Source organism: Aotus nancymaae, unplaced genomic scaffold (assembly GCF_030222135.1).
Source record: "Aotus nancymaae isolate 86718 unplaced genomic scaffold, 86718_ANA_hifiasm-v0.15.2.pri h1tg000027l, whole genome shotgun sequence".
NCBI classification, from domain to species: domain Eukaryota; kingdom Metazoa; phylum Chordata; class Mammalia; order Primates; family Aotidae; genus Aotus; species Aotus nancymaae.
The window spans coordinates 308,775-333,853 of record NW_026988440.1 but is presented as its reverse complement, the minus strand read 5'-3'; the positions used below and the strand labels follow the sequence as shown (position 1 = coordinate 333,853).

Below are 25,079 nucleotides of genomic sequence, written 5' to 3'. Positions count from 1 at the left end.
TTCCAGCCACTGCCACTAGGTGGAAGCAGAGACAGCATCGTCCAGATGGCCTACAGGCTCACTGCCAGAACGAACATTCTTGAGACTTTCAGTCTAAAAGTCAGCCTGATTTCTGAAAGTCTTTGACCGTTTGCAAAATCAAATCAATACTCCAGGTACAAACAACGCGACTTTGACTCCACCCAAGGACATTTTGGCAACGCAGGTTTCAAACATTCTTTGAGAATAAATGGAACAGGGACCCCTGTGTCCCCACTTGATTTACATTTTCCTTTTATTACAACCAACCTCTTTTGTAAATATTGTGACACATCTCTCTATTCCACTGAAAATATCTCTTTCAAAGGCACTTTAAGACAGATTCAATGACATGAATATACGAAGGATCCTCTTGAAACAGTTTCTCATGCTGGGTTTTTTTTGTTTGTTTGTTTGTTTGTTTGTTTTTTCCGAGCTAGCTGAGATTTTATTTTGGACCAAAAAAAAGAAAAAGCAATTGAATTGTCTTGAAGCTGGAGGCATGAGCAAGGGGGGTCCCCAGGCAGTAAACTCCCCATGGGTGGGGCTGAGGGCTGGGGCTGAGCCTCAGGTGGGTCTCCTGTTCCCTGTGCTCCCCTGCATAGGGGCCTCCCTCCTGGGCTCTAGGGCAGCCTCAAGAGGGGCAGGCAGGGAGGGGCTGTTGCAGCTGTTGCAGCTGTTCGCTTGGGCAGGACGTCTTCACAACCACGGCCTTGGTGGAGCTGGTGCAGCTGACGGAGCTGGGGCCCATAGCAGAGCCAAAGCTGGAGCCCAGGCCGTAGCTGAGGCCGGGGCTTGTGAGGCCCCCATAGGCAGAGCTCAGACCACCTGCATAGCCGCTGGTGGTCTTCGTATGGATACTCATGTTCTGCATCCCAGACTCCAGCCGGCTCTCCTCACCCTCCAGTAGCTTGTGGTAGGTGGTGATCTCGATGTCCAGGGCCAGTTTGATGTTCATCAGCTCCTGGTACTCACGCAGCTGCCATGCCATGTCCTGCTTGGCCCACTGCAGGGCGGTCTCCAGCTCCTGCTGCTTAGAACAAGCATCCTTGAGTGCCAGGTCCCCACGCTGATCAGCATCTGCAATGGCGGCCTCCAGGGAAGCCCTCTGGCCTTTGAGGCCCTCAATCTCAGCCTGGAGCTGGCTGATGTTCTGGTTCATCTCAGAGATCTCAGTCTTCATATGCCGCAGGTCATCCCCGTGCTTCCCAGCCAGCATCTGCAGCTCCTTATACTTGATCTGGTATATGCTCTCCGCCTCAGCTGGGCTGCAGTTGGCGATCTCCTCATACTGTGCCTTCATCTCAGTGATGATGCTGTCCATGTCCAGGGAGCGGCTGTTGTCCACAGATAGCACCACAGACATGTCGGAGATCTGGGACTGCAGCTCCCGGATCTCCTCTTCATATAGCTGCCTGAGGAAGTTGATCTCATCAGTCAGTCCTTCCAGGCGAGACTCCAGTTCTACCTTGTTCATGTAAGCTTCATCCACATCCTTCTTGATGAGGACAAATTCATTCTCCATCTCCGTACGCTTATTGATCTCATCCTCATACTTGTTCTTGAAGTCTTCTGCCAGCCCCTGCATGTTGCCAAGCTCCGCCTCCAGCTTCAGCTTCTCCTGGCCCAGCGTCTCCAGCTGCCGCCTCAGGTTGTTGATGTAGCTCTCAAACATGTTGTCCATGTTGCTCCTAGCCATTTCCTGCTGCTGCAGGAGGCTCCACTTGGTCTCCAGCATCTTGTTCTGCTGCTCCAGGAACCGCACCTTGTCGATGAAGGGGGCAAACTTGTTGAGGGTCTTGATCTGCTCCTTCTCGTGGGTACTCATGGCCTGGATGTTGGGGTCCACTTCCAGGTTAAGGGGGTTCAGCAGGCTCTGGTTGATGGTGACGGCGGTGATGCCTTCCATGCCCATGCCGCTGACCCCAGCATAGCCTGTGTCCAGGCCACCTCGGAAGCTGCTGCTGCCCACTCGGGGTAAGCTCGAGAAGCTGATGAGGACACCAGGCCCACTCATGTAGGAGCGGCTGCTAAAGGCCCAGGGCCCAGAGGTGGACACCTTGTAGGACTTCTGGGTCACCCTGATGGACATGGTGGAGGCAAGAGTGGAGGCAGGTGGGCTGAACCAGGTGGAGATTCCAGAAGGAGCAGAGAAGCTGCTTCTTCCTCATGCTGGGTTTCAATGAACATTCTGTGTGTGTGTGCGTGCGTGTGTGTGTGTTTAATTTTTTTTTTTTTCAATAGAAGAGCACGCTCTATGCTGCCCAGGCTGGACTCCAACACACTAGCCTCGCTTCTTCAAGAGCCAGGACACTTGACCTGAGCCAATGCAGCTAGAACATTTTGGTTTTTAAAACTCTGTAACTGGCTGGGCATGGTGGCTCACGCCTGTAATCCCAGCACTTTGGGAATCTGAGGTGGGCAGATCACAAGGCCAGGAGATCCACACCATCCTGGTCAACATGGTGAAACTCCATCTCCGCTAAAAATACAAACAAATTAGCTGGGCGTGGTGGCATAGGCCTGTAGTCCCAGCTATTCAGGTGGCTGAGGCAGAAGAACTGCTTGAACCCAGGAGGCAGAGATTGCAATGAGCCAAGATCATGCCACTACACTACAGCCTGGGCAACAGTGCAAGACTCCACCAAAAAAAAAAAAAAAAAAAAACTGTAACTATTTCGGTGTGGGCTTAGCTTTATATTTTCAAACTGAAATATTCTCTTCCTTAACCTTTGCATAAATCCAAGTTTATCGTTTTTATTTTAAATTTTTATTTATTTTTCTGTTTTGGGGACAAGGTATCCTCCTGTCACCTAGGCTGGAGTGCAATGGCACAATCATAGCTCATTGTAGCCTGGAACTCCTAGGCTTAAGCAGTCCTCCTAACTCCGATGCCCAAATATCTGGGATTATAGTTATGAATCACTGCAACCCACCCATATCCAAGTCTATACTAAAAGGTAAAATTCCAACATGTCATAGAAAATGGAAGTCACATAGTTATCCCAGTCTCTGGAGTCACTGTGAAAACTTTGATGAGGAATCTTCCAGGTTTTCCCCTACTTAAAATATGTATTAACAACATGTAAATATTAGTGGCATTTTCACCCAGGCTGAAGTGCAGTGGAACAATCTCAGCTCACTGCAACTTCCACCTCCGGGTTTTAAGAGATTCTCCTGCCTCAGCATCCTGAGTACCTGGGACTACAGGCGCCAACCACCACACCCGGCTAATTTTTGTATTTTCAGTAGAGACAGGGTTTCACCATGTTGGCCAGACTGGTCTTGAACTCCTGACCTCAGGTGATCCGGCCACCTTGGCCTTCCAAAGTGCTGGGATTACAGGCCTGAGCCACATCACCGGCCTCCTTAACCTTTTAGAAAAGGTTAAAAGTATGTTGGGCACATCTTTTCATAGCAATACTTAAAATGGATCTTACTCTCTTTAATGACTGCATAGAATTTTATCGTGTAGCTGTTCTTTGGGAGAAGATTGAAATGTTCTTTAACCTAAGGGCGCAGAGGCTCAGCCTATAATCCCAGCACTTTGGGAGGCCGAGGCAGGCGGATCATGAGGTCAACATGGTGAAACCCTGTCTCTACTAAAATACAAAAAAAAAAAAAAAAAAAAAAAAATTAGCTGGTTGTGGTGATGCACGTTTATAATCCCAGCTACTTGGGAGGCTGAGGCAGGGGAATCACTTGAACCAGGGAGGCAGAGTTTGCAGTGAGCCGAGATTGTGCCACTATACTCCAGCCTGGCAACAGACCAAGAGTCTATCTCAAAAATAAATAAATAAATGTTCTTTATCTTCACTGTGGTAGTGCAGATGTGGGTATGCACAACAGCTAAAATTCAACAAGTTGAACATTTTAAATAGATGCAGTTTCTTGTATGCAAAGTATGTTCCAATAAGATGATTTGAAAATATTATCCTCTGGCCAGGGGCGGTGGCTGATGCCTGTAATCCCAGCACTTCGGGAGGCCGACGCGGGAGGATCACGAGGTCTGCAGTTCCAGACCAGCCTGGCCAACGTGGTGAAACCCCGTCTCTACTAAAAATACAAAAACTAGCCGAGTGCGGTGGCGGGAGCCTGTAATCCCAGCTACTCGGGAGGCTGAGGCAGGAGAATTGCTTGTACCTGGGAGGCGGAGGTTGCAGAGAGCCAAGACCATGCCATTGCACTCCAGCCTGGACAACAGAGTGAGACTCCTTCTCAAAAAAATTAAAATAAAAATATTACCCTCTTTGAGATTTGTACTTTGCTTATGTAAAACAAAACAAAACAAAAACCCTGTTCTTGGACCCAGGAGACACACCCTGACACATCTGGAGGAAGAGGGTCATGCTGTCTGCCACTCATCCTCTCAGGCTCTGAAATAGCCGTGTATTTACAGACTCAGAGAGAGAAAGCTACGGTAAAAATGTTCATAAGTAGAACTAGACAAAGAGCAAAAGTAAAAGACATAATAAAACTATGTGTTTTAAATTGTATCTCTCCTTTACTTTTTCTCTCCCCTTTCCTTCCTCTGTCTTCCCTCCTTTCTTCAAAACGCCCCGCCGCCCCCGCAATCCTTCCCTCCTTTCTCCACTCCCTGCTCTTGATCCCCGTGTATTCCAGCCTCGAGGCCAACACACGTGACCGCGTCCTCCTGGGGCAGATCAGGGAACGGACGCGAGGCGGCGCTGTCTCCGCATTCTGTGAGCCGCAGCGCCCAGGGCCCCGGGGGTCTTGTATCATTTCAGTGAAGGTCACTGCAGTCTTTGATGGAGGGTGTAAATTAGGATCCTCACTGAAGTGGCGAGACCCTGAGAGGCTTTTTCCTGGTCCCTTAGTTGTGGGTTTTCCTGCGGGCGGCGGAGCCTCTTTCCATCAGAACAGCGTAGAGGAGGGCGCTGCCTTCCTGGGGTGACTGAGCAGCAGGAAGCGTTTTCGGATCCAAGAATCCGTGGGCCCCCGTGGGAGGGGCAGAGGTGCATTTCCCTACTTACCCGGATCCGAATCCACCGGGTCAGAATTCAAGCGAGTCGGATTCCAGATCGCGCTCCAGCCAGGACTCGGAATTCCTGCTCCGCGGGTCTGCATTTTCACAGCGGCAGATGTGAGTGCCCCAAAGCTGGAAACCAGAACCCTAAAGGCAGCTCGGCCCTCCCCAGCCCACAGCGACATTAGTTCGTTTCTACATCAGCAGACACGCTTCATTTTCCATAGAGGGCGGGGTGACGGCTGATCCCAGTCTTCGCAGTGAACTGCGGCAGCAGAATTCAAAAAGCTTACGGGCAAGGCGGGGCGCGGTGGCTCAGGCCTGTAATCCCAACACTTTGGGAGGTCGAGGCGGGCGGATCACCTGAGGTCGGGAGTTGGAGACCAGCCTGACCAACATGGAGAAACCCCGTCTCTACTAAAAACACAAAATTAGCTGGACTTGGTGGCTGATGCCTGTAAACCCAACTATTTGGGAGGCTGAGGCAGGAGAATCGCTTGAACCCGGGAGGCGAAGGTCGCGGTGAGCCGAGATCGGCCATTGCACTCCAGCCTGGGCAAGAAGAGAGAAGGTCCGTCTCAAAAAAAAAAAAAAAAAAAAAAAGCTTGCGGGAGCCGAGCGCGGCTCCGCCCTGCGTTATGTAAGCGACCGCGCTGAGCCCTTTCTCTTTGTTTTCCCAATCCAGCAATGGCGACTAAAGTCTGCGAGGAGGAAGTCACTTCTGTGCTCGTGAGTCCGGGAGTCTAAGGCAAGTGCTGTGGGAGAAAATGTAGTTGGTGGGGCAGAGCAGAGGTGGCTGGAGGGGGAGTGGAAAGGGCGGGCTTCGGATAGAAGACCTGGGAGGCTTGGTGGGGGAGGGGATGCCAGGCCTGGGCGACTCACCGGGAGCTCAAGACCATCTCCGCCTCCCCTAGCCCAGGACAGGACTAGCTTCACGTCTCCAAACAACCACTTCTAAATGCCGTGGAACAAACCTTGCATATTTATTATTATAGAACTGCGAAAAGTCTTTTTGCGGGGGGGTGAGCTGAATGAGACGCTTTGCTGGAGCTGGCACACAGAGGAAGTCCTGGGGGGAGGGTAGACACTGTGGAGGGAAGGGCTTGGGACCTGCGTCAGGAGAGTTGGGTCCATCTCCCTCTCTGTCACTCACTAGGCTTATGATCTTAAGCAGTGAAAATAATCTCAATATTTAGCAGTGAAAATAATCTCTCTAAGATGGGGAAAGGACCCTGGTCCCTGCAGTGCTCAATAAATTATGAGGATCAAAATAAATTATTAGTGAATGTTAATGGGAAAACTAAGAAATTGTTAAAATTCTCTAATATATTGCATTTTCATCCACAGAAAAGTGTAGGCTAGGGATCATAGGGAAATAGTAATGACAGGTATACTTCAACTTAAAAAGATGTTTGTGAGGCTGACGAAGAAGAAATGGACACAGTTCCTGATCCTGGAGGGTTCATAGTCTAATGGGGGAGGGTAGAAGATGGCAGATGACAGCTGGGTGTGCTGGCGCTCGCCTGCAGTCCCTGCTACTCAGAAGGCTGTAGTGAGTGGATTGCTTGAGCCCAGGCATTGGAGGATGCAGTGAGCTATAATCACGCCACTGCATTCCACCTGGGTGACAGAGTGAGAAAAAAAAAAAAAAAAGATTCAAGGCAGGGCACAGTCAGTACCATCAGGAAGGTTGAAACCATGAGCTAGATCAGTTCTAAAACTTGACTACACACTGGAATCACCTAGGGAACTTTAAAAGATACTAAGGTTTAGGTCCAACCTAGGTTTACTGATTTAACTGGTTTGGGCTGTGGCCTGGGAACATGGATATTAAAACTCTCCATGTGGTTCTCTGCAGTAGCTAGGTTTGAATACCACTGGTTAGATGTCCCAAACACTAAGAGATGTGTGCTGGGGACAAGGCAATTCTCACAGTAGAAAGAGGCTTTCTGGACAGCGTTATTATTATTGAGAATTGAGAATTCATATTCCACATAATTTATCCTTTTAAAGTGCACAGCTTAGTGGCCCACTTTTACTGAAACCCTAGGGAGATGTCACCAGAGAAATAGGGGCGGTGTCAGAGAGCAGGTTTTGGCAGCTGTGGTTTCCATGGTAGAGTGGAAGTATCATGTGTGACATTCAGCAGAGGGGTGCTGTGGGTGGCTTGGAGCACTCTGGTTACAACTGGGGCAGGCACAGTGTTTGGGAAGCCGGTGCAGTAATCCAGGCTGAAGGGAGGGAAAAGCCTAGACTAAGGCAGTGGCTGTGGGATTGAAACAGGGTTGGAGGAGCTGCCTTTGACTCCTGGAGATGAAGGGGAAAGAGGAGATCACAAGGGATCAAGGATGGTGATGCTCTTAAGAGAAACCAGGGAGGAAAAGAGGATGATGTGGTGGGAGACATGTAGAGCGTCCTCGTGGATCTGTCACATCGGAGGGAACTGTGGTCCTAGAGGTACAGATGTCCTAAGGCAGGCTGGAAAAGGGAGTCTGGAGAGAGCTTGGTGTTATAGTGAACCATGGGGAGCCGCGTCGTTGGCCCTGTGATCACCCAGGGACTGAATAGAGAGGCGGCCCTGAGAGACCTCAGACACTTAGAGGATATTATGGGGTGAAGGGGGACCTGGTTTCGTGTCGAAGGGAGGAGAAGGAGATTCTAAAGCTGAAACGTCTAAGAGAGTTTGTCGTCTGAGCGGTTCTCCTGGGGCAGGTGCTTCTGAGAGGCAGAGGTGGCTGAGATCTGGAAACAAGTCTGCAAATCTGGTCACTGGTCTCGCGACCAGTAACGCTGTGCGCGGCTGAGGGAGTGTGTTGGGAGAATAACTAGGCGTTGTCTGTCCTGGAAGGAACAAGCCAGTGAGAGCCGGCCTGATGGGGCGACCGGCGAAAGGGGCTTGGTGAGGTGCGCGCTCCTTGGGGTGGGGGTGCGGGGATGGGTGGTGGCGATGCAGGGAGGGCGGCAGGGCCCTGGCCGTGCTCATCAGGTTGGAGCTGTACTCTCAGCTACTCGCAGCTGGTTCCCGCTTTTAGCTGCGCTCCCGCGCGCTCCCACTTTTCAGGACCCCAGTTCTCCCCGGCTACGCCTCCGCACCTCTGACACCGCCCGGTGAGCGCGGCCCCGCCCGCCCCTCTCGTGATTGGGCCTAAGTTCCGGGCCTCAGTTTCATTGGATAAGCGGTCGCTAGGGGGCGGGGCAGGTGGCTAAATGTCCACGCGGCCCTCTCCCGCCATCGGTTCTGCCGGCCGCTGCTTGAACAGCTGAGAGGGTGGCGACGTCGGGGCCATGAGGCTGGGTCGGGTCCTGCTGTTTCTGGCCGGCGCCTTCCCTTTTGCACCCCTGAGAGCCGCCGCTGGTGAGTGGGGTTCCTGGCGGTCCTCGGCGGAGCGGGAGTGGCGGGGCGTTTCCGGGGGTCCCGGTGGGTCGCGGCGAGCGCGGTGCGGTCCGGGCGGGGCTCAGGTGCGGGGTCGGGGGTGCGGGGACCTGGACGCGGCCCGTGGCCGCCACACTTCGGCCCTACTTTCCCGTCTCTTTTCTGTCCTCCTCCGGACCGCGCATCACCCGCCCCTGCCTTTTCCTGTCCTTCACTTGCTCTCCTCGCCTCGTCTCGGCCTCCTCTCACTTTTCGGACAAACCAGCCCTTCTGAGACCCCTGGGGTCCCAGGCTATACCCCCACTCGCGGGCTGCTCCTGTGAATGGCATTCGAGAGCCCTCGCAGCTGGGTCGCTGAGGCAGCCATTTCCCTGGTGCTGGGGGAGGCTCTCAGGTCCCTGAAGCCCCGTCCTCTCCCCGGAGCCGGCGTGTTCTCAGCTCTGGGGCCGCCGTCCCTGGAGTTGGGGCCCTCCTTTCTTGGGACCCGGAGCTGGTGCTTCCTGCTGCTGTGGGGCCTGTGGGGCTCCTGGCTCTCACGCTGAAGGGTTGGAGTCTGCAGGCTCCCGGCAAGTATTCTTCCTGAGATTTCTCTCACCCCCAGTTCATTCTCCCCTGGCTTCTTGCTTCCAGGGTTGGGGGGGGGTCCTCTCCTCTCTCGCATCCCTCCCTGCTACCGCTGACTCCAATGATCTAATTATAATATATATTATATTTCAAAATAATTATTGTTGAAATAAAATATTCAGTTATTTTAACATGTACAATAAATTTTTGCTGTGCTATCAACTAGATCTTATTCATTCTAACTATATTTTTGTACCCACTAACCATCCCACTCCCTCACTCCCCACCACCCTTCTCAGAGTCTGGTAGTCATCATTCTATTCTCTCTCTCCATGAGTTCAGTTGTTTTAGTTTTTGGCTGCCACAAATAAGTGAGAACACGTGGTTTGTCTCTCTGTGCCAGGACGGCTGAATAGTACTCCGCATACACATGTACACCACGTTTTCTTTATCCATTCGCCTGTTGTTGGACACTTAGGTTGCTTGCAGATCTTGGCTATTTTGAATAGTGCCTCAATAAACATGGAAAAGTAGATAGCTCTTTAATATCCCAGTTTCCTTTCTTTGAGGTCTATGCCTTACAATGGGAGTGCTGCAGCATATGACAGTTCTATTATGTTAGTTTTTGGGAACCTCCACATTGTTTCCCATAGTGGTGTACTAGTTTACACTCCCACCAACAGCGTTCAGGGGTTCTCTTAAGGAATCCTTGCCGCATTCCTTATTGCCTGTCTTCTGGATAACAGCCATTTTATCTGGGGTGGGATGACATCTCATGGTAGTTTTGATGCATGTATCTGATGACCAGTGATGCTGAGCACCTTTTCATATATGTATTTGCCATTTGCATGTCTTCTTTTGAGAAATGACTATGCAGATATTTTTCTCATTTTTAAATTGGATTATTAAATTTTTTTCCTATAGAGTTGTCTGAGCTCCTTATATGTTTTGGTTACTAATCCTTTGTCAGATGAATAGTTTGTAAATAATTTATCCCATTCTTGGCCGGCCTCTTTACTTTGTTTATTGTTTCCTTTTCTATGCAGAAGCTTTTTAACTTGATATGATCCCATTTTTGCATTTTTACTTTGGTTGCCTGTGCCTATAGGGTATTACTTAAAAAAACTTTGCTCAGTTCAATATCCTAGAGAGTTTCCCCAATGTTTTCTCTTATAGTTTCATAGTTTTATATATTTAATATAGATTTATATATTTAATCCCTTTTGATTTTTTTTTTAATATGGTGAGAGATAGGGATCTAGTTTCATTCTTCTGCATATGAATATCTAGTTTCTTCAGCACCATTTATGGAAGAGACTCTCCTTTGCCCAGTGTGTGTTCTTGATACCTTTGTTGGAAATGAGTTCACTGTAGATGTATGAATTTGTTTCTGGGCTCTTTGTTCTGTTTCATTGGTTCGTGTGTCTGTTTTTATGCCAGTACCATGCTGTTTTGGTTACTGTAACTCTGTAGTATAATTTGAAGTTAGATAATGTGATTCCTCTAGTTTTGTTCTTTTTGCTCAGAAGAGCTTTATCTATTCTGGGTTTTTTGTGGTTCCATGTACATTTTAGGATTATTTTTTCTATTTCTGTGAAAAAATGTCATTGGTGTTTGATAGGATTGCATTGAATCTGTACATAGCTTTGTGTAGTATGGATATTTTAACAAAATGGATTCTTCCAGTCCATGAACAAGGAATATCTTTTCCATTTTTTGTGTCCTCTTCAATTTTTCGCATCAGTGTTTTATAGTTTTTATTGGAGAGATCTTTCACTTCTTCAGTTAAGTTTATTCCTAGGTATTTTATTTTATTTGCAGCTATTGTAAATGGGATTTGTTTGTTTGTTTGTTTGTTTTTGAGAAGAAGTCTCACTCTTTTGCCCAGGCTGGAGTGCAGTGGCACAATCTCAGCTCACTACAGCCTTCACCTCCCAGGTCCAAGTGATTCTCCTGCCTCAGCCTCACAAGTAGCTGGGACCACAGGCAAGTGCCACCACGCCCAGCTAATATTTTGTATTTTTAGTAGAGGCTGCGTTTCACTTGTTAACCTGTGGTCTGGATCTCCTGAACTTATGATCTGCCTGCCTCGGCCTCCCAAAGTGCTGGGTTTACAGGCATGAGCCACCGCGCCTGACTGGGATTCGTTTTTTAAATTTCTTTTTCAGATTATTTGCTGTTGGCATATAGGAAAGCTAGTGATTTTTGCACGTTGATTTTGTATCCTGCAACTTTACTGAATTTGTTCTTCAGTTCTAATAGTTTTTTGATGGAGTCTTTATTTAGGTTTTTCAAAATATCAGACCCCACGATCTGCAAACAAGGATAATTTGACTTTTTCTTTTCCAATTTCCATGTCCTTTATTTCCTTCTCCTATCCGATTGCTCTAGCCAGGACTTGCAGTACTGTGTTGAACAACTGTGGTAAAAGTAGTCATCCTTGTCTTGCTCCAGATCTTAGAGAAAAGGCTTTCAGTTTTCCCCCTTTCAGTACGTTACTAGCTGTGAGTTTGTCATATTTGGCTTTGATTGTTGAAGTCTGTTCCTTTTATAGTCAGTTTTTTGAGAGTTTTTATCATGAAGGGATGTTGCATTTATCAAATGCTCTTTCAGTATCATTGAAAATGATGGTATGGCTTTTGTCCTTTACTCTGTTGATATGATATATTACATTGATTGATTTGTATATGTTAAACCATCCTTGCATACCTGGAATACATTCAACTTGGTAATGAAGCATGATGTTTTTAATGTATCATTGAATTTTGTTTGCTAGTATTTCATTGACGGGTTTTTCATCGCTGTTCATCAGGGATATAGGCCTGTCATTTTCTTTTTTTATGTGTCTTTGCCTGGTTTTGATATCAGGATATCCCTGGCTTTGTAAAATGAGTTGGGAAGTATTCCCTCCTCTGTTTCTCAGAACAGTTTGAATAGGATTGGTATTTCTTCTTCTTTAAATGTTTAATTGTGGTAAATTGTGAATTATATAAATTTTACTGTTTTAACCACCCTTAAATGTACACTTCGGTGACATTAGATACATTCACATTTTCTTGCAACCCAAAACTCTGTACCATTCATCAGTAACTCCCCATTCCTCCCTAACTCTGGCCCCTGGTAACCACTATTCTACTTTTTGTTTCTATGAATTGGACCACTCTAGGTACCTCATTTAAGTAGAATCATGTAATGTTTGTCTTTTTGTTTCTGGCTTATTTCACTTACACTATTTTCGAGGTTCATCCAGGTTGTAGTGTGGGTCAGAATTTCATTCCTCTTAATGATAAATAATACTCACTATATGTGTGTACCACATCTTGGTTATCCATTCCTCAGACAATGGACACTTGTTCCACCTTTTGGATGCTGGCAATTATGTTGCTATGATAATGGGAGGCCAAATATTTCCTCATGTTCCTGCTCTTATTTCCTTTGGATATATACCCAGAAATAGAATTATTGGATCATATGGTATTTCATTTTTTATTTTTAGAGGAATTACCATAGTGTTTTCCATTGAAGGAGGTGTGCCATTTTATATTTCCAGAAGCAGTACACAGGGGCTTCAGTTTCTCTACCTCGTGTGTGTGTGTGTGTGTATGTGTGTGTGTGTGTGTAATAGCCATCCTGATTGGTTTGAAGTGGTATCTCATTGTGGGTTTGATTTGCATTTTCCTAATGACTACTGATATTGAGCATCTATCTTTTCATGTGTTTATTGATCATTTGTATATTTTCTTTGAAGAATTGGCCATTCAAGACTTTTGCCCATTTTTGCCCCACATAGCTTCGCTTGGCTACTTTGCCCATTTTTGAGTGGGTTGACTGTTTTGTTGTTTTTGTCAGACTTCTTTATGTATTCCGGAAACTAATCTCTTATCAGATATGTGATTTGCAATATTTATTTCATTTCAGGAGTTGATTGCTTTTTCACATTGGTGCGCAGATGTTTTAATTTTCATGAGTCCAGTTTGTCAGTCCTTTCTATTCTGTCTGTGCTTTGGTGTCATACCCATGAAAGATCTGTCAAATTCTGTGTCATGAAGACTATCCTCAATGTTTTCTTCTAAGAAATTTTTTTTTATTGCATTTTAGGTTTTGGGGTACATGTGAAGAACGTGCAAGATTGTTGCATAGGTACACACATGGCACTGTGATTTGCTGCCTTCCTCCCCATCACCTATATCTGGCATTTCTCCCCATGCTATCTCTCCCCAACTCCCCACCCCCCACTGTCCCTCCCCTATTTCCCCCCAATAGACCCCAGTGTGTGATGCTCCCCTCCCTGCGTCCATGTATTCTCATTGTTCAACACCCGCCTATCAGTGAGAACATGTGGTGTTTGATTTTCTGTTCTTGTGTCAGTTTGCTGAGAATGATGGTTTCCAGCTTCATCCATGTCCCTACAAAGGACACGAACTCATCGTTTTTGATGGCTGCACAATATTCCATGGTGTATATGTGCCACATTTTCCCTGTCCAGTCTATCATTGATGGCCATTTGGGTTGGTTCCAGGTCTTTGTTATTGTAAACAGTGCTGAAATGAACATTCATGTGTATGTGTCCTTAGAGTAGAACAATTTATAATCCTTTGGATATATACCCAATAATGGGATTGCTGGGTCAAATGGAATTCTATTTCTAGGTCCTTGAGGAATCACCACACTGTCTTCCACAATGGTTGAACTAATTCACACTCCCACCAACAGTGTAAAAGTGTTCCTATTTCTCCACATCCTCTCCAGCATCTGTTTTCTCCAGATTTTTTAATGATCACCATTTTAACTGGTGTGAGATGGTATCTCAATGTAGTTTTGATTTGCATTTCTCTAATGACCAGTGATGATGAGCATTTTTTCATGTTTGTTGGCCTCATGTATGTCTTCTTTTGTAAAGTGTCTGTTCATATCCTTTGCCCACTTTAAATGGGCTTGTTTATTTTTTTCTTGTAAATCTGTTTTAGTGCTTTGTAGATTCTGGATATCAGCCCTTTGCCAGATGGGTACATTGCAAAAATGTTTTCCCATTCTGTTGGTTGCCGATTCACTCTAATGACTGTTTCTTTTACTGTGCAGAAGCTGTGAAGTTTGATTAGGTCCCATTTGTCTATTTTGGTTTTTGTTGCCAATGCTTTTGGTGTTTTGGTCATGAAGTCCTTGCCTACACCTATGTCCTGAATGGTTTTGCCTAGGTTTTCTTCTAGGGTTTTGATGGTGTTAGGTCTTATGTTTAAGTGTTTAATCCATCTGGAGTTAGTTTTAGTATAAGGTGTCAGGAACGGGTCCAGTTTCTGCTTTCTGCACATGGCTAGCCAGTTTTAAGTTTTAGTTCTTGAGTTAAGAGTCTAGATCTTTCATTCATTTTGAGTTAATTTTTGTATAGAGTGCAAATTAAGGGTCCGATTTGATTTTATTTGAACATCCAGGTCCCCCAGCACTATTTACTGAAATGTGGACTGACTCTCTGAGACCCTGTCACCTGCCCACCCCAGTGGACACTAGCTGGTCCATGCACTTGCTGTCCTGAGGCCTTGTCATGCTGTCATGCCACTCTTCCACTTTGGACCCAAGCCCACACCATTGCTTCCCTCTGGGATACTGACCCCACTATAAACTTCTCTGGGGCTACAACCTTCCTGTTCCTTGTGCCTCATGGCCACCCCCTCCCTTGCCCCACCGTGCCCATGATGAGTCTTTTATTGAGGCAGCTACCCTTGCCTCCATCTCAGTGTCACCTGTGCACCACAGCCAAACTGGGCATGGGTCCCTCTTAGCCTGAGTCCCTTCCCATTCCCCACCTCCCCTCTGGCAAGACCTTCCTTCCACCACTGCCTTCATGTTCCTCCATTGCCCCTGCAGGGCAGCCTCTCCCTGTAGTCCTTATACCCTCAGGAGGCCTGTGGCCACCCTGCCCTGGCACCTGGCCTACAAGTTTGCCATCTTCATTCCCCCTTCTTCCATTCCTCAGTCCCCTCCTCTATCCAACCACCTTCCCAGTTTTCCTTGTATATGAAGCCCTCATTCTTGTCCCTTTGCCCGTGTGCATTTCCTGCCTCCTCAGGAAGTTCGGGACAGCAGACCTGTGTGTTAAGCATCGATGTGAAGTTACTTCCAGATAGAAGTTTCATCTGTGATTTTCTCTTCCCCAGAGCCCCACAGTCTTCGTTATAACCTGACAGTGCTGTCCGGGGATGGATCTGGGCAGTCAGGATTTTTCGCTGAGATACATCTGGATGGTCAGCTCTTCCTGCACTGTGACAGGCAGAAATGCCCGGCAGGGCCCCAGGGACACTGGGCAGAAGCAGTCCTGAGAGCTGAGACCTCAAACACAGAGATTGAGGACTTGAGAGAGAATGAGAAGGACCTCAAGATGATCCTGGCTCATGAAAAGGGGCAGAAAGGAGGTGAGAATGGGCAGGGAGGGGCAAGAGTGACAGGAGAGGCCTTTTCCAGAAAATTTAGGGGCAGAGAGCAGGGACCTGTCTCTTGCCACTGGATCTGGCTGGGGCTGGAGGTGGGAAAGGGGGATCAGTGGAGCTAAGCAGGAAGGTGAGCCAGCACTCAGCCAGCACAGGGAGGCACAGAGGAGAGCCAGGGAGGGGTCCCGGCTGGGCTGAGTTCCTCACTTGGGCAGGAAGGTGAGGGGTTCAGGAATGGAGAAGTCACTGCTGGGTGGGGGCAGCCTCTCATTCCCTCCAGGAGATTAGACGCTGTGACATACATGAAGACGGCAGCACCAGGGACTTCCGGCATTTCTACTATGATGGGGAGCTCTTCCTCTCCCAAAACCTGAACACTCAGAAATGGAAAGTGCCCCAGTCCTCTGGAGCTCAGATCTTCCCTATAAACATCACAAATGTCTTGAAGGAAAATGCAAAGAAAGCTGGCGCTGTGCTGGCAGACTGCCGGCAGAAACTACAGGGATATCTGGAATCCCGGGTGTGCGTCGGGAGAACAGGTACCCACCCTGGGCAGGGGCTCTCCTCTCCCTACGATTCTGCTAGAGTTGCCTCACTCCCCAGCTCTGAAGAGGAAAACCTGCCCAGTGCTATGGATGCAGGCGTTTCCTGTTGGCATATTGTGTCCTGATTTTCCTCTCCTGTCAGAGCCAGTGGGTCTGGGACTGAACCATCCAGTGTTGGAATCTGGGAAAGCAGGGGGTCCTCCGACAGAATCCTGAGCCTGGGATGGGTGGCAGGCAGGAGAGGAAGCCTTCAGGGACAGGGCTGCCCCATCTGCCTCCCACCCTGCCCATCCTGAAGAGTTCCCTCCTTCCTGGACCCAGACCCAGGAGTCCACCCCTAACATCCCCCTCCTCAGCATCATTGTGGGGATCCCAGAACTTAAGGCTGCAGTCCCAAGGCCCATCCTCCTGCCAGCCCTAGAGGAATTGGGCCCCAGGGTGAGGACAGGCGTACAGAAGGTCCAGGGTCTGTGAGTGCTTCAGCCAGAGCAGAAACAGTGGAGAGGACCAGCCCTGTTCCCTGCATCTCCCTTAGAGGGGAGCAGGGCTTCACCGACTCTGCGCTTTCTTCTCCAGTGCCCCCCATGGTGAATGTCATCCGCAGTGAGGATTCAGAGGGCAGCATCAACATGACATGCTTGGCTTCCGGCTTCTATCCCCCAAATATCACACTGATCTGGCGTCAGGATGGGGAATCTTTGAGCCACGACACCCAGCAGTCGGAGGGTGTCCTGCCTGATGGGAATGGAACCTACAAGACCTGGGTGACCATCAGGATTCGCCAAGGAGAGGAGCAGAGGCTCACCTGCTACATGGAACACAGTGGGAATCACAGCACACACCCTGTGCCCCCTGGTGAGCCTGGGGTGACCTGGAGAGGGTCAGCTGTGGCTCTCTGCCCAGTGTATAACAAGTGCCTTTTTTCAGGGAAGGTGCTGGAGCTTCAGAGTCAATGGCTGGCCAATCCACATGGTCCTGCTGCTGTTCCTGCTATTATTGTTGCTGTTATTGCTGTTGTTCTTGTTGCTGCTGCTTTATTCTTCTCTGTGTCTGTCATTGCAAGAAGAGGAGAACATAACCTGCAGAGGGTCCAGGTGAGAAAAGGGGCAGTGGCAGGAGATAGGAGGGCTCCTGTGTGGGCACTATGGTTCCCTCATTGCTCCTGCACAGATACGCATTTAGGTTACCAGGCTTCTGGAACAGGTGTTGGAAGTTGAGGTATTTGGGAGGGGAACAGGAGCCACATCTCCATCTACACCCCTAAATCCTTCCCAAGTTTGGGCCAGGGAATGCCCTCGAATGTCTAGCTGTGGCCTCTTCCTGCTGCAGGTGAGCAGTGGGCAGCAGGATGGTGCCTGTTCTGTCCTCATCCCAGTCTCTCTGTCTCTCGGGCTCACTAGGGCACATCCAGGAGGGGTGAGTTGGGAATCACATGCGGAGTGCTGAGGGCCTGGATGGTCACAGCCTTAGAGGGAGCAAATAGTAAAGACAGCTGTGATCTGGGGAGGGCTAGAAACTGGAGAGGAATCCAAGGGGAGGTGGTGCCCCTAGTCCCTTCCTCTCTGCATCCCTCTCCCCTGTTTCTCCAGCCATTTGGTGGGGGAGACACCAAGGAAGAGATACATGAGGCCCGGACTGGGGGCCCTGCCTTTGCAGGCCCTTGGAGGCCGTCTTGTAACATGGAGGGTCCTGGTGGCACACAGCCATCTCTGTCCACTTTGCAGCTCCCCGTGCGCCGCCTCCAGGAGCTGCCTCAGGGGTGTCATGTACTCTGGGTCACTGAAGGCCATGCTCTTTCCAGGTTCTCACCACCTGGCCTCCCTGAGTTTCCATGCAGATGATATAGACAAGTAGATAAGCAGATGTCGGTGGGCCATTTCAGGAGCGAGGCCCAGCCCCTCATCAGGGCAGCTGCGGTCCCTGTTCTCATCCTACCTCAAGTGTTTTCTTCTCCAGTCCTGGGGACCATGTTTCTGGGGCTTTGTTCTGTGCTCCGTGGCCTGACCTTGCCCTCCCTGAGACTATATCCCTTTCTCAAGGTGGTCACTGCCTGGTAAGTTTGGAGTAAGGGACGGTCAGAATCATTTCCCCCACAGTCAGGTAGTTTGACAGGAGATGAAAAGAGAAAGCAGGAAGTTTTGTGTTTTTGCAAAAACAGAGGCAGTGAAGGGACAGTGAGGGGCTGGGGCATCCAGGAGACCTGGGTCTTTCTATCATTTCCCCACTTCTGTGTACGTGGCGGTAGGCATGGTGGTTTCTCATCGTTCAACCTAATTGCACTGTCTGTTTGCCCCTCAGCCCTGGGCAGATGGGAAGGTTCATCCCTTGCCCTGCAGCAAGAGGGCCCCGTCCAGGAGGCACCCGCAGCAGGGGCAGAGCAGGTGTGTGGTGGCTCCTGCTCTCACCTGCGGTGTCTCCTCTAAAGGGATTGTCAGTTCTGGTTTTCTGTGTGCATAACTGGTTTCTTCACAGGTCACTGGGGGTTTGGCCAGGAAAAGGGTATGAAAGTCATGTGCCAATGTCTCAAAATTCCTGCTTTCAATGTTGATGTCCCATAAAGACATTCATAATTTCAGCTCTATGATTGTGATAGAATTTCCTCTAATACTGATGTTGTAAAGCATATTAAATGAAACAGGAACTCAAATTTGGAGCTCCCTCTCCAGGAGGGTCTGTGTGGGAGATGGTGGCTGTGGCAGTGGCAGTTCCCAGGTGCAGCGGGTGGACAGAGGCAACCTCAGGCTAAGGGGTCCCCCCTACTCCACATGGAGAAAATCCCTTGTGGGTTTCAAGGGCAGTGTCCTGGGTGGAATCCCTGCTAGAGACAGAGCAGGAAGGCCTCGCAGCCTCACCAAGTAGCAGCTATGGGGTGGAGCTGCATTTCCAGGGGTAAGTGGACCAGGCAGGAGCAGTGGTGACTCAAGAGTAGGTCACAGGCCTGGGTGGTGCTGAGGGTCAGGGGAGGCCAGGCCTCCTGAAGCAAGTTGGGGGTCCCAGGGTCAGGTGCAGATCCTATGGCAGCCATGTCTTTCCATGCTGAGCCTGCTGGGCATCTTCAGGCTTCTTGATGAGGTCCCCAGTTAAGAGCTGCCAGCTCTGGGCTGAGAGGGGAGGAACGCCTAGCCACAGGTATAGGGCAGAGCCCACGGTGGGCAGGCTGGTGTGCAGGTGACTCTGCAGGAGAGGAGGGCCTGGGGACTGAGGGCAAGGGTCAGGGCTTCTCTTTGGGGAGGCCTCTCACTCTGACAGGACTGGTCAGGCCTGAGAGGAGGGGAGGGCACTGGGTTTCCTCTTGCATCTTGTCCTTTAGTCTTGGGGCCCTTTCACTCCCTGCCCGATGGGTGCTGGGCACAGGGCAGGTGCTGATGTTGATGGAGTTACGGGAGGGAATTTGCAGGGACTGGGAAAAGCTAGTTGGGAGGAAGAAAAATGTAAGGGCCTAATTTTCCCTCTGAGAAAGGAGGAATCTGATTTTGGAGCAACTGAAGAGAGAAAAGTCCTCAGGGAAGAAACACAATACTCTGCACCCAGTGGAGCATTCACCGGTTTCTCTCTTTTCTCCAGAGCTCGTGAGTCTGCAGGTCCTGGATCAACACGTGGCTGGGACAGGAGACCACAGGGATGCCGCACAGCTGGGATTTCAGCCTCTGATGTCAGCTCCTGGGCCCACTGGCTCCACTGAGGGCGCCTAGACTCTGCAGCCAGGCGGCTGGGATTCAGCTCCCTGCCTGGATCTCACCAGCACTTTCCCTCTTGGTGCCTCAGTTTCCTGACCTATGAAGCAGAGAACATAACACCATTTATTTCTTGTTGTCAGAGGCCGCAAAGTGTTAGTAGGCATGAGGTGTGTGCAGCTGTGCCATATTAGTTGGTATCATCATTTCCATTCTTTTTGTATTATTATAATTTTTTTTTGAGAGGATGTCTCACTCTGTCACCCAGGTTGGAGTTCAGTGGCGTGATCTCGGCTCACTGCAACCTCTGCCTCCCCAGCTCAAGCAATTCTTGTGCCTCAGCCTTCCAAATAGCTGGGATTACAGACACACACCACCACATCCGACTAATTCTAGTATTTTTCATAGAGACCGGGTTTCGCCATGTTAGCCAGGCTGGTCTCAAACTCCCCACCTCAGGTGATCTGCCTACCTCAGCCTCTCAAAGTGCTGGGATTACAAGCAGGAGCCACCAGGCCCAGCCTACTTTATTATATTTTAATATATTACATGTACAGTAATTAGAATGTCATAGGTGAACTTTATGAGTGTCTTGGTGATGACTCCTCCTGACGAGCCTAGGACCAGCTTTCTTGACACCTTGAGGTCCCCTCACCCCCCTGTCACAGTCATATGCATTACTCCACGTCTACTATGTGTGCAAAATTTTATGCTATACATATTTAATGTTTAAATAGACATTTCTGGTCTGTGTTTTATTTCATGCATCTGTGAGTGGATAAAGCATGAAGTTCAGGGGAGAAGGAGAGGTCTGTCTCAACGCCTTGACACAGCATGAAAACAGTGTCCCCTCCTCATCCCCTTTCCCCGCTAGTTTCCAATCTGTCCGATGACCTACAGATTCACAGCAGAACAGAAAGGGCTGTGAAATGATAGAGGTGGGACATCTGGCACCAACATTCAGGGGCTGACCCTGTGGGGGAACATCTGCCTTGAAGAGCTGGAGCCTTCATGTGATGACACAGAGCTGAAGTGTGACATCAGGGAGGGGATAGAGAGTGCTTCCAGGTTTTCTGACTTTGAAGAATTTGGGTCAGTCAGGTTCTGGTGTAAAGTGACTGCTGGGGAGGTGTGGACTGAATTAATGAAGAATAAATGAACCAGGAAAGTAGATGAGTAAGAGGTGGGGTATTCCCCACCCTGTTTCTTGATGCCTCCTGACTGCTGGTCTTGGGGCACACAGATGAGTGCTGCACTTGTTGCTCAAGGCAACCTCAGCCCTACCCACGTAATGCAGTCCTGGCAGAGAGTGTAAGGGTGACGCCTGTGAAACAGACTCAACGTAGAGATGAGAGTCCTCCTTGCAGCAGGAGTGGATCCAGGACCTGCCTGGAAGCAAGAGAAGGATGAGAGACTCTAGTTGGTCCTGTTTCCTCCCACTGCCTGGGTTCCCAAGGTAACCAGTAAGGGAGCTGGGGTAGGGAATTCATTCATGTGCTATTTATCCAGAGATGTGTTTATTGACATTTTCTTCTATGTTTTTATTCAGGGTTGATGTCATTCACACATTTATGCATTTATGACATATAATTAATAGTCGTATATTTTAATTAACTCTTACATATCACTTGTCGAATTCTGTTCTCACTGGGTATAACTTTTCATATTCATTCCAGTTTTTGTTAATCAAAGTTTAATTGCCCATAATTTTAAAGTCAAATATTTGCAAAGGATTTCGCTAGAGAAATGAGTCCTCTCTGCATCTTCTCAATTTCTGCCTTCCTAGAGGCAACCATTTTCCACCTTTTTAGCTAAGTCTTCCAACTTTTACTTCCATATGTCTAAATACAACTCCTTCATTAACACTGCATGGTTTTCAGTTGCAGCCATTGACTGTTGCACAGCACAGTGGCGAATGCAGTAGTTTGTCGCACCTGTTCCCTTGCACTCTTCCCGTGCTTTCATCTTCCCGATGTATTTCTATAGGAATCATGTTTAGTTCAGCCATTCCTTGTTTCTTTTTCCACGACTACTTTTCTCATGTCAGCTTCACCACTTTTCACTTCCTGAACAACAATTTGTTCTTCCTGTAGTTAAGACTTGCCTTTGTTTTTGTTTATTTTATAGACAGCACTCATTAAACCTGATATTTCTTCTATTCGTATTACTCTTTTAAGAAGTTACAGACTTTGGATATTCCACTTTACCTTCTTGGAAATGTCCCTCCTGGGCCTTCCGGCAGCTCCCATCTGGACTGGAGGCTTCTACCTATGGAACATAGTCACCATCCTAGGATCTCCCTCCACCACCATCTGGGGTGGTGCTTTACATGCAGTGGAGCCACCTGGGGTCCTGCCAAATGCAGACTGATTCAAGATATCAAGCTGGGGCGTATGAGTCTTTTGTGCAGTTTCAGGAGGTGCTGATTTTGCTGCTTCATGGATGTGTGTGTGTGTGTGTTTGTGTGTCTTTTTGTTTGTTTGTTTGTTGTTGTTACTGTTGTTTTTTAAATAGAAACAGGGTTTCATCATGTTAGCCAGGCTGTTCTCAAACTCCAGACCTCTGGTGATGCACCCGCCTCAGCCTCTCAAAGTGCTGGGATTACAGGTGTGAGCCACCACACCCGGCCATGTGTGTGTGTTTAGAGAGAGAGAGAGAGAGAAAGAAAGAGAGAGAGAATCTTGCTCTCTAAGCCAAGCTGGAGTGCAGTGATGCCATCATGGCTTACTGCAGGCTCCACCTCATAGGCTCAAGTGACCCTCCCACCTCATCCTCCTGGGTAGCAAGGACCACAGGCCGCATCCTAACTTATTTGTAATTAACTGATGCACTTTTTTCTAAATTAGTAACAGGGCTAAGCATTTTTTCATTGTGGCAAAAAATACATCACATAAAATTTACTATCGTAACCATTTTTAAGAATATAGTACCATAGGCCAGATGTGATGGCTCATGTCTGTAATCTCAGCAATTTGGGACACTGAGGCAAGAGGATCACTGGAGGCCTGGAGTTCAAGACCAGCCTGGGGAAAGTAGTGAGACGTCATCTAAACCAAAAATAAAAAATAAAAACATACAGTACTATAACAGTATTAACTGTAAGCACATTGTGGTGCAACAGATCTCTAGAACATTTCACCTTGAAAGCTGAAACTCGGTGACCATTACACAAAAACGCCTCATTGCCTATAGAAGTTTTCCCTGGCAACCACCATTCTACCTTCACGTTCATCAAGTTAGACTGTTTGAGACACCTCACATAAATGGAAGTATGCAGTATTTGGAGGCTTTTTTGATTGGCATATTTCACTTAGCAATGACCTCAAGGTTAATATATGTTGCAGCATATAACAAAATGTTCTTGTGTTTAATGTTGAATAATATGCCATTGTCTGTGTATAGTCACATTTTCTTGATCTAGTCATCTATTGATAAACATTTAGGTTGCTTCCATATCTTGCCTGTTGTGAATAACGCTGCTATGAACATGGACATATAATCTTTCTTTTTACTTTTGTATCCCTCCTCATTTTGGGCCAATTAATCTTTCAGTAGCTTTTTCTGAAAGCACATGCTGAAAGTACGTTTGTGTGTTTCAACATATCTGCTATTTTGTTGCCTCTCTCCAGGAAGAGAAAAAAAAATGTATTCAGGTGCTCATTGACACAGCGTTTAATGGTAAAGAAAGAAACAGTATAACTGGCCAGTGCTGAGTCTCAGCATCCTGCAAGTTCAGAACTACTGTGAATACAAAATAAAAAAAGGTCCTTCCCAGAATGAGAGTCACTCCTGTATGTGGTGGCCCTGGGACCACAGACCTTCCCTGTCACACCTCTTCCATGAGGGTCCCTTCTGCAGTGACTGTGGTGGTTTCCTATTTCACTTGACCCAGTGTCCTGACCCAAGAGACAAGGTGTGTCTGCAGCTGTGCCCACACTTGGAGGAAACCTCGATGGTGTCAGTGCATGAGAGACATTTACTCATTACAGGTTATTTTATTATTTATTAAATATGTATTTTGATTGTATTTTATTGGCAGCACAATAAACCAGAACATAGTGAACCTAGAAATCACATACACTTTCTTGTGTCCAAAAGTCCTTCCCAGGGAGTTGACAAAACGACAGTCCCTGTTAGAATTCAGGATCCAGGGAGAATCAGATAGGCTGGCAAAATGGTTTTTACTTGGAACCTGGTGGATAAACAATAACCTCTCTCCATCCTGAGGCGGAGCCCCAGCACCCACCTCCTGGGTGCAAGGGCAGCATGGTCCATGCTCTCCCTGTCCCAGATCAGATACAGCCCTGAGATCTGCCCATCTTTCCTATCTGTGATTTCTGCATTGAACATCACCGTGAGTCAACTTTCCAGTAAAGCAGAAAAACATGCAGTTCGACCATGTTGGAGGAAGAATGGTGTTATCTTCACATCTGGAGAGATCTCTGTCACTGTGTTCAGGGAAAGGACCAGCCTCACTCCCCATGTAGAGAGGAGGGTCTGGCTGTGATCGGACCTGTGGAGAGATGAGAACCTGCTCCCTCTACAGTGATGGCCAAGAACCTGCAGGTGACAGGGAAAGCTTCCGCTCAGTGTGTCCTATCAGGTTCTTTCCGCATCACAGAATAGACCCAGGACATTGCCTCCAGTGACATGACCACACCCAGAAGTGAGGTGGCCCTGCCAGGGGCTCCTGGGGCTGCCACTTGTTTTGGGAGCTCAGTGTCTGGAGAGGGGTGTGGAGAGTAGGCTTTGTGCAAAACATAATGGTGATCTATAAATTATTTTATACTTCATTAGCTTTTGTCATAAAATAAAACAGGTACCAAAAAGAAAATCTGTCTGAAAATGGTGCCCTTTATTAAAAGGTAAACACTCTTTAAGAACCAGAGAGATAGAAGTTTGTCAGCCAGCCCAGAAACCCCATCATCTGTCCCAACTCAGTGATAAACTCTTCCCTCCCCAACATAAAATCACAGCCTGACTTTTATGATCATCACTTCTTTGCTCTATTTTATATTTTCATCATCTAAAAATGCAGTTTAGTTTTACCTCAGAGTATTTTTCAGTGTTTATTCTTTTTTTTTTTTTTTTTTTTTTTTTTTTTTGTATATGTTCCTCCTTGAAATTTATATTGTCTGGTTGTGTTTTCCATAGTTTGTGTTTTGCTGGCTGCACCCCAAGGTGCAGTTTAATACACAACTTTTTAGTCTGTGCTTTCTATAAATTGGTAGTTGGTTGCAGAGATTTGCTTATACGCAGGCTTGATTTTTTTCTTGAGTACTTTACATCATTTATGGCACTGCATTGTATTCTTACATTAGGAAGAACTTACCTATTTTTATTTTATTTATTTATTTACTTTTTATTTTTATTTTTAATTTTACCGTATGCTTAAATATGGCCATTACTGTTCAATGGCCAAATCTGTTAATTCATTAAGGGTTACAAAAGAGTTCTAGTCTCAGTCTCTCACTCCTTTCTCATTTACTAGCTGAA

At 47.7% G+C, this 25,079-nt stretch overlaps 2 protein-coding genes across 4 annotated transcripts; one reads left to right on the top strand and one right to left on the bottom strand.

The window, feature by feature from the left end:
* Positions 1-251: 251 nt before the first annotated feature.
* LOC105728072 (keratin, type II cytoskeletal 8-like) lies at positions 252-5,596 on the bottom strand. The gene is made up of 2 exons (XM_064380578.1): positions 4,162-5,596; positions 252-3,195 (listed from the first exon to the last, which is right to left on the bottom strand). Exon 2 carries the CDS (start codon positions 2,108-2,110, stop codon positions 653-655), a length of 1,458 nt encoding a protein of 485 aa, XP_064236648.1. The 5' UTR covers positions 2,111-3,195; positions 4,162-5,596; the 3' UTR covers positions 252-652.
* On the top strand, positions 4,736-23,661 carry LOC105709083 (MHC class I polypeptide-related sequence B-like). 3 transcript variants are annotated; one of them, XM_064380580.1, is made up of 7 exons: positions 4,736-5,576; positions 5,691-5,753; positions 15,095-15,349; positions 15,628-15,903; positions 16,486-16,764; positions 16,842-17,003; positions 19,474-19,560. In XM_064380580.1, exons 3-6 carry the CDS (start codon positions 15,316-15,318, stop codon positions 16,985-16,987), a joined length of 735 nt encoding a protein of 244 aa, XP_064236650.1. In that variant the 5' UTR covers positions 4,736-5,576; positions 5,691-5,753; positions 15,095-15,315; the 3' UTR covers positions 16,988-17,003; positions 19,474-19,560. The 3 variants fall into 3 exon arrangements, with proteins under 3 accessions (XP_064236650.1, XP_064236649.1, XP_064236651.1); XM_064380579.1 differs by having other exon boundaries at positions 4,737-5,576; positions 16,837-17,003; XM_064380581.1 differs by lacking the exon at positions 16,842-17,003 and having other exon boundaries at positions 4,737-5,576; positions 19,474-23,661.
* The last annotated feature ends 1,418 nt before the right edge of the window (positions 23,662-25,079 follow it).

Excerpts from the sequence above, each read along its gene's own strand:
- LOC105728072 (XM_064380578.1), bottom strand. The coding sequence starts at position 2,110 with ATGTCCATCAGGGTGACCCAGAAGTCCTACAAGGTGTCCACCTCTGGG.
- LOC105709083 (XM_064380579.1), top strand. The coding sequence starts at position 15,316 with ATGATCCTGGCTCATGAAAAGGGGCAGAAAGGAG. Across the intron at positions 15,904-16,485 it reads GGTGTGCGTCGGGAGAACAG|TGCCCCCCATGGTGAATGTC; the intron begins GTACCCACCCTG and ends TTTCTTCTCCAG. Across the intron at positions 16,765-16,836 it reads CACACACCCTGTGCCCCCTG|GGAAGGTGCTGGAGCTTCAG; the intron begins GTGAGCCTGGGG and ends GCCTTTTTTCAG.